This window comes from Lupinus angustifolius, unplaced genomic scaffold (genome assembly GCF_001865875.1).
Source record: "Lupinus angustifolius cultivar Tanjil unplaced genomic scaffold, LupAngTanjil_v1.0 Scaffold_414, whole genome shotgun sequence".
Lineage (NCBI taxonomy): Eukaryota > Viridiplantae > Streptophyta > Magnoliopsida > Fabales > Fabaceae > Lupinus > Lupinus angustifolius.
This window is the reverse complement of record NW_017727824.1, coordinates 33,410-42,631: the sequence shown is the minus strand read 5'-3', so window position 1 is coordinate 42,631 and position 9,222 is coordinate 33,410. Positions and strand designations below refer to the sequence as shown.

Sequence of the window (9,222 nt, the reverse complement as noted above, 5' to 3'; positions counted from 1 at the left end):
GATTCATTCTATTAGGCAATTCCTTGTGGTTCGACATAACCCTATACTATACTACAATTGAATCTTAAAAGAGGTATAAATTATAAAATAGTAAAGTGTTATCAATAAATTTATTTGTTGAAAACACATTTTAATATACAAAAGTGATGAAGCTAACTTACTAACTTTTATTTATTGTTATTTCCATTCTACCATTTATTTATTCTTTACTACCAACCTTCCTTAAGGAAGAAGTTTGGTTTGTTAATAAAAGGAATCCGCAAGGGAGTAAATAAATAAAGGTCACTTAAATTTATTATTCTTTTGTTCTTTATTTATTTATTTGTTTCTAGCAACTAACTATTCATCACTTTTGTACATTAGAATACCATTAAACCGGTATTGGAATTTATTCCACAAAACCGAGAAGATATTCAAAGGAACTAAATAATTATGTAATAGGGGATTGCCTCGATACCATTGTATCGGCGTTGGAATTTATTCTAACAAAGCTGAGATGAGGCAAAGAAGGAATAACTTATTCGCATGATTATTAAAAGTAATTTGTAACTGGAATATTCTTAAAACCATTATACCGGAGTTGGAATTTATTCTGCAAAGCCGAGATGGTAAACAAAGAATAAAACCGAGTACACTTACTTAATCAAATAAAACGAAAAACATACCGAAATGAGAAATGGAAAACCTAAACCCCTCTCTCCTCGAAAAAAAAATCTTTCAAAGTGACTCCAGAAGAAGCTTGGTTAGGAGTTAAACCAAGTGTGATACATCTCAAAGTGTTAGGGTCAATTTGCTAAGACATATAGCTGAAAACCAGAGAAGGAAGCTGGATGACAAAGAGGAAAGATTGATTTTCCTAGAATACCAATCTATATGGGCATAAAGGTTTATAATCTAAATTCCAACATCATCTCATATAATAGAGATCTCATGTTTGATGAAACTCAGTCTTGGGATTAGGATTCCAATGATGCACCCTCAAATCAGGTGAGCCAGATGGACATAGGCACTACTCAAAGTACTATAGAGGACTCTATAACAAGAGAAGATAATGCAAATATTTTTGAAAGACCTCATAGACAAAGAAATATGTCAGCAAGGTTGAGGGATTGTGAGGATTCCTCTAATATCTCAATCACATCGAGAGAAGACTTAGTACATATGGCCCTACTAGGTGAAATGGAACCTATCACATTTGGACAAGCTGCGAACGAAGTTTGTTAGATTGAAGCTATGAAGAAAGAGATCAAATCAATTGAAAAGAATAAGACTTGGGAACTCACAACACTACCCAAAGGAAAGAAGGCTATTTCAGTAAAGTGGGTATACAAGGTGAAATTGAAACCAGATGGAACTATGGCCAGTTATATGGCCAGGTTGGTTGCAAAAGGATTCTTACAAAATCCTTGTTTGGACTTTGATGAAGTTTTTTAACCAGTTGCAAGGATGTGAGGTCATTATTCTTAAATGGTCCATTCAACAAGGAAGTTTTTGTTTCACAACCTCTTGTCTTTGAGGTTTATCGTCAAGAACAAAAAGTATACAAGCTACATAAGGCACTCTATGGGCTGAATTAAGCCCCCAAGGCATGGAATAAAAGGACAGATAGTTTCCTTGTGAAGCAAGGCCTTATCAGATGCACTAGTGAGCATGAGATCTACATAAAAGGTACACCTATAGTAGCATCAATAATCATATGCTTGTATGTAGATGACCTCTAGACAACACGTTGTAGAGATGAAGATATAGAGAGCATCAAAAGTAGGCTGAAATTAGAATTTGAAATGTGTGATCTAGGCACATTATCATACTTTCTTACGATTGAATATGTGAAAACAAGTAAAGGCATTTTGATGCACCACAAGAAATACATCTCTGATGTACTAAAAAGATTTGATATGTTTGATTGCAATTCATCTCCCACATCAGTTGAAACTGGCAATGTTTTGTGCAAAGGAAGTAGTCCTAAAGACCAAGTTGTGGATGCCACTTTCTATAGGCAGATGATAGGATCATTGAGATATATATGCAACTATATACTAGACATAACATTTGGTGTTGGCCTAGTTAGTAGACATATGGAAGATCCTAGACATTCTCACTCGATTGCTGTTAAAAGACTACTAAGGTACTTGAAGGAAAGCATTGATTTTGGAGTATTGTTCCATGTCAACAAAGACAACAAACCAAGAATAGTGTATGGTTAAATAGATGCAGATTGGAGTGGGAGACAAGGATGATAGAAAGAGCACAAAAGGGTATTTGTTTAAACTTGGTGATGCCTCAATTAGTTGGAGATCTAAGAAGTACAAGGTGGTTGTCTTCTCATCATGTGAAGTTGAATATATTGCAGTCTACTGGGGTGGTTGTCAAGGACTTTGGCTGCAATCTTTGCTTAGGGAGTTAGGAGTATGTTGTGATGACTCCATGTTGCTACTAATGGACAATATATATTAAATCAATTTGGCTAAAAATCCAGTGTGACATGGTCGCAGTAAACAAATAGATACAAAGTACCACTTATTGAGAGATCAAGTGGAGAAATACAATTTAAGGCTGGAGTTTTGTCTTTCAGAGAAGCAGCAGGAAGACATTTTAACAACTCCTTTGAAGAAGGAAAACTTTTGAGAAACAAAGAAGGAAGCTAGGAGTTCTTAGTCAAGCTAGTTTGAATTAAGGGAGAGTGTTGAGATTAATACTTTGTAATTCAATAGCTTAAACCTTAGGAAAATGGTTTGAGATTTTTATTATATATTATATAGCTTGTAGTTAAAACTTACTATAAATAGCAGATTAGTTGAATTTTTTGTTAATCAACAACCTAAACTCTCTACTAATAACATACACTATTCATCATCCTCTTTTCTCTCTAACTTTCACTCATTTTCTTTCGTCCTTTCTCAACATTCAAACTCCAAGTTTTAACAATTCATAGATTAATGTTAGTGACTCTTATGAATAATGAAACACTGGCATAAGGTGTAACAAAAGTTTGCATTCTTATTCCCTATTAAGTCAAATCAACATTAACAATCTTTAATAGTGGGATTTATTTTTTCCTTTTAGTGAAATTGCTAAAAATACTCATCATAAGAGTTGCCCTTAATGTAGGCTGCAATGAAAGGTTTATTTTGTAAGGTTTGTTTGTCTTGTCTCAAAAAAATTCATATGAAGAACATTACATCCATAAACATGCTTTCTTGTAATATCATGTGAATATTATTTGAATGATTAAAATAATTTTAAACAAAAATATTAGCATGTTTATGGAGGTGATACTTCTACACTACTAATATGAAGTTTTATAAATTATGTATCCATATAACATGTAATTTAACAGAGGACATTTAAAAATAATTTAGATAAACACACCATATTTTATAAATTGTAATGCAAGTACCATTACATGCACTAAACTTTTTATTTTTTGTTATATGCAAGAAACAATTTTTATTTTCTAATGTTCTACTGGCCCAATATATAATTGTGAATGTATAGTTTCTTAAGACATATAATTCTAAAGGATGGAACTCTACATGTGTCGCGCCCCGATTTCCGGCTGCACGACTTTGTTTAGAGTCGCCACTACATTTTATAGTTAAAAATGTAGAAAAATCTATTAAGCTCTATTACCTGCTTTTGGATTTTTGATATCCAGGTTCGGGAGTCGGTTACAAGATAGGGAAGGTATTAGCACCCTGCCCGCCCGCCTTAAGCGGTACCCCTCATTAAAATATATGACTTTATTATTATTATCATTATTATTAAATTTTATAATTAATTAATCAATTATTAAGAAGAAAAAATAGTTTTTTATTATTATGCCGGACAAGATTGACCCTGGTCCTACGTATCCCTTTTAAGGGAATCAAGGCTTACGTAGTTCTTTTTGAAAATGGGTTGATCGGTTTGGTTTGGTTTGATTCGATCGTTATTGATTTAAAAAATAAAGTTTACTCGATTTTGAGATTTAATCGATTGAAAAGAAGCGGCGTAGCGCGACCTTTCGAAGATGATTTGAGAAGAAAGAGACATCCGGGGCGACCTTCTCTCCATCTTTGATTAACTCCCAAAATTATATCAAAAGCATTTATAAAATTTTTCATGTGATTCTATTAATAATCTTTGTTGTCATAGTAAAATGTTCTTATTGTTATTATTGGTAGTTATTATCTTTTATCATATGATGAACAATTTTTATTATATTTTGTTAAAATAGAGGTTAGTAAAATTTGGTAAGGTAAAGATATATCATTATTATTTAAAATATGAAGTATATCTACCGTACTTCAATTATCAAAACAAATATCTTAAGCAATAATAAACATATAGAAATATAATGATTAAATAAGTAAATAAAAAGGTATAACAAAAGAACAAAAAGGTAAAGGCACGCACAAATTTAAAGGAAAGGGATTTAAATCCCTAATTCCTTGCCTGCACATGAGTCCTTAATGCTTCACCATCTTCTTCACTTCTCCTCTTCATCCTCATGGTTCCAGCAAAGGGAATCACTCTCGGCCGGAACGGAATTAGCCAAAGGGTGCAGGGTTGCTCCTTATTACCTCGCGTTAGTTTTGGAAGATATCCCCAATTCCTCTTTTCCTCGTTCTTCCTAATCAGCGGCGGTGGAGATGTTTTCACGATGGTGGTTTGTTCTCCGACGCAGGAGACGGGAACGATGCAGCTCTCAAGAAGAATTCCGCACAACAAAGGGAAAGGAATCCCTAAACCAAGCCACTTCCTCCCTCCTTTTCTCCTTTCACTTCGGCGGCGGCAACGATGAGCAAGGATTTGCGGTGGTTCTCGATCAGTATCACCGCGACACCGAGACTAGGTGACCCTCTTCTCCGGCGATGATCCTGGTTCAGGCGTGGAGGCTGACTATCTCGCCTTCGTAGCGGGGCTAGACAATGATTGTTGGTGTATCGCTTTGGTTCTCAACCCAAGAACCAGGTGGCTCTGATTTAAGGGCGGAGGAAAGTGACGTTGATCCGTTTTGCGTTAAAGACAAGATAGAGGACAAGGTAAGATTGATTTCAGTACGTTGTATGTATAGATAGATGGCTTGTTATCGTAGATATATGTGCGATACGCATGTATATATGTTTGTATGATATGTGTGTGTATGCTCTCTGCTTACTTGTGACGATGGTCTCTCTGTATTGTATATGTGTAATCTGTTTTCTCTTTTATTTTCTTATGGTTGTGTATATCTGTGTTGTAATGCCTGCCGTATCTGAATTGTTGTTTAATTTATAGAGTCATGTGACTCATTCTATTCATCTGGTTACTCTTGCTTATCATGGCTCTTTATGCTGATAATAATTGTGTAACTGAAAGTCCTTTGATTCTTGCCTCTCTAGTGACTCCTGATTGCTTTTGGTGACTCAATATTACTCTGATTGCTCAATAACTACCTTTATTTATGCTTATTACTTTTGAGTGTAACTGAAATGAGCATAATACTGTTTCATCTGAATGACCTTTGGACATTAGCAACTGACTCTATTATCATCTTCAATTTCCCTTTTAGGACTCCTAATTTATGCCAATAATGATGATGTGTAACTGAAATTAGGATAGCTCAACAGATAGGAATTTCTGATGTATATCTCATTTACTGTCACTCTCATTGGTATAGTTGGACTTTCTATTGCTTATGGTAACTTCATCATTGGCTTATGGTTGCTATATGTTGCCCTTCTTGATGCAAAAATATTTGAAAGTAATATATATGATCCACTATCTGCAGGGTAGCATGAAATTGCCATGACCTGAAACTCTACATTCACTGAGCAAGCTCCTCCATACTACGGCTGTTAGTTTCATTAGCATACTCGTGATGAGTTCTTTGGCTTCATGTTTGTATCTAATGATGGGATCTGAAACTTCACTAGAACCTCACAGTCCACAGAATGAGTTATTGGTGCCCCACGGGTTGATGGAAGATTACGACACCCTACCATACACAAGGCCTCTGTACCAGCATTATAGATTCCTTCTGTAGAAATCTTCACTGCATGTCATGATGACTACGAGATGAAGATAATTGGTGTTGCTGCATTGCCAAAAGTAAACGGTTCTGAAGAACAGTATAGTGTTCATTAATCTGATTTATCATAGGCCTTAAACTCTTATTCTCCTTGTTTGCTTCCTCCAGCTTCATCCGCAGCAAACCCATTTTAGTTAGGGGTTGTCCTTGATTTTTGGGGGACTGTTCAGAATTATTCAGGCTTAAACTTAGAACAGTAGATGTAGATCCTAGCTAGTTGATTCAATGTCAAACACGTTTAGGAGTAGTGCCTTAGATATATAATTCCTCATACTTTTTCTTCATAAACTCATACGCATGCTTAATCTCTAACTGGCTTGTAATTCGTGAACCACTCACAAACCTTGAATAGGAATCTTCTTCTCAAATATGTCAAGCTTATTTAAAAATACATGAAGGATGCTTACACCAAACATGGTTGTTTCAAGACCCACTCAAAAATCTTCTTAGTCTCTCTCATTTTGTTCTTGTTTTCATGAGATATAACATATTTTGAGGAATCAACCTCATTCTGAGTCAACTCCTTTGACCCATCATGCAGTAACCTTTAAAGTGTTGTGTACTTTTATTATCTGAAACACGTTATGATGAATGACAGCTATGTAGCTTTTATTCTAAGGGTACTAGAGGTTATAGCTCCAAACCAGTAATTAATAATTCCAAACTAAACCCAGTAATTAATAATTCGAAACTAAAACCATTGCTAATTATTAGTAGTTGATTATGATTCAAAGATAAAATTGGTTATGAGACAAAAAAATTATTCTTTTGAAAATTTTATAATATTGTAAAGAAGTCGGACAAAATTGAGTGTTCACAATATGGTTGGAATGTGATTCTATAATGGTGGTTAATATCTTCAATGGTAAACTTCAAGATCCCTGGAAACTCCTTCGTCTTTGGAACCAAAGTAGTGCCTTCATTTCGTCTATGCAGTTATGAGTCTCCCATATCTTTAGGGAGGGGAATGTTTGTGCGGATAAGCTGGCTGCTTATGGGGTGAGGTCGAGGGTGGATTTGTGGTGGGATTCCACACCTTTTTTTCTATCCACAAATGTTGATAGAAATAGGTTGGGTCTTTCTAATTTTAGATTGAAGCACTTGTAACTGACTTTCCTTTTCTGTTTTTTCGGTTTCTCATGAATAAATAGTGGGTGTGACATCGCCTTTTATAAAAAAATAAAACATATACAAGTAATTTTCATGATTTTAATATTTTTTTATCAAAAATAAATTATTCACATAATTTTTGAGCCGAAGCTTATGGCTCAGTAAAACTATCTTTAAGGGAAGATTTCAAAAATTAAACAACGAGTATTATAAATAAAGTATGTGTTAAATAATCTAGTTAATTGATTCTATTATCCTCTTTATTTTCTAATTAGTTAGCTTTCTTTTAGTTTGTTAAGCTAAGTTACATATTGTAATGCTTATATAAAACTATGGTTCTTTTGTAACTCATTCAAATTTTGTTGCTCAATTTCAATCAATAAAAGTTATTTTTCATTTCTTGACTAAATTCTAATATGATATAAGATCAAAATTCATTCTTCTTTAGCACTTAAGCATGTCGTGCAGAATAACAACAAAAAAAGTCTTTGGCACTATTAACAAATAAAGGAGAAACAAGCAAATAATATAATATGATATTAATGCTTTGTGTGTTGCTCAATTCTTTGTCAACATTGCATACGACTTTTTTTTATGTGATCAAACAAAAACTAAGAAAGTCTATTTATAGTTAAATTTATAAGTATTCATCCAACAATGTCATAATCACTCTCACTTATATGTATCCATAATTTGTTATAAACATAATAAGTTGTTATTCAAGATAAACATTAATAATTATCCTGTCATTCTTATTTTAATATTAATTTTCGTTTTCTACTTTGATATTATTTTAGTAGGTAGTTGTAACCAACTTCTAAACTCTAACTTATAGATTATTTCATCATTTAATATAAAAAATGCAAAGATCAATCATTACTACATACAAAGTGGTGTGTACGTAAAATATTTTGTAAATATCCTCCATCGAATTACAGTTGTTATATAGAAACATAATTCACAAAAGTTCATGTTATTAGCGCCACTGCCATAAACATGCTAATAGTTTTGTTATATCACTTAAATAGGGACTAATATCTATGGATTAACTGTATAAATATTTATAAATGTTAGAGATAATTATAAAAAGTAAATCCTAACAACCCCTATAAAAAAGTAAATTTTAAATTTTGATTTTTATAAAAATTAAAAAACTTATACAATAATTTGAAAGATAGAATTGATTAGTCAGTTACAACCACTTATTAAAATTATATTAAAATAGAAAAGCAAATAGGAATTCGAATAACTTATAATATTTCTAACAAATTTTGGATACATATAAGTAGGAGTGATTATCAAGTTGTTAGATGAGTACTTATCAACCACAACTATAAATAAACCTTCTAAGTCCTTAGTTGGCCACACAAAAATAGTCTTCTCCAATATTGACAAAGAAATGAGCAAAACACAAAGTATCAATATTTTATTCTTGTAATGCTTATATAAAACTATGGTTCTTTTGTAACTCATTCAAAATTTGTTGCTCAATTTCAATCAATAAAATTTATTTTTAATTTCTTCACTAAATTCTAATATGATATAAGATCATAATTCATTCTTCTTAAGCATGTTGTGTAGAACAACAACAACAAAAAAGTCTTCCGCACTGTTGGCAAAGAAGGAGCAACAAGCCAATAATATGGTATGAATGCTTTGTGTGTTGCTCAATTCTTTGCCAACATTGCAGAAGAGTTTTTTTATGTGATCAAATAAGGACTGAGAAGGTCTATTTATAGTTAAATTTGATAAGTACTCATCCAACAACCTCATAATCATTCTCACTTATATGTATGCAAAATTTGTTATTAACATAATAAGTTGTTATTCAAGATAAACATTAACAATTATCCTTTCATTCTTATTTTAATATTAATTTTCGTTTTCTACTTTGATATTATTTTAGTAGGTAGTTGTAACCAACTCTTAAAGTCTAACTTATAGATTATTTCATCATTTAATATAAAAATTGCAAAGATTAATCATTACTACATACGAAATGGTGTGTACCTAAAATATTTTTTAAATATCCTCCATCAAATTACAGTTGTTATGTA

General features: G+C 32.6%; 1 protein-coding gene across 1 annotated transcript in view; it reads left to right on the top strand.

Annotated features, from left to right (window-relative positions):
* The window catches only part of LOC109341222, a 2,720-nt gene extending 1,143 nt beyond the window's left edge, over positions 1–1,577 (top strand). The window contains exon 2 of the mRNA XM_019579074.1: positions 1,439–1,577. Coding sequence (XP_019434619.1) covers positions 1,439–1,577 — 139 coding nt within the window. The remainder of the gene's footprint in view (positions 1–1,438) is intronic.
* The last annotated feature ends 7,645 nt before the right edge of the window (positions 1,578–9,222 follow it).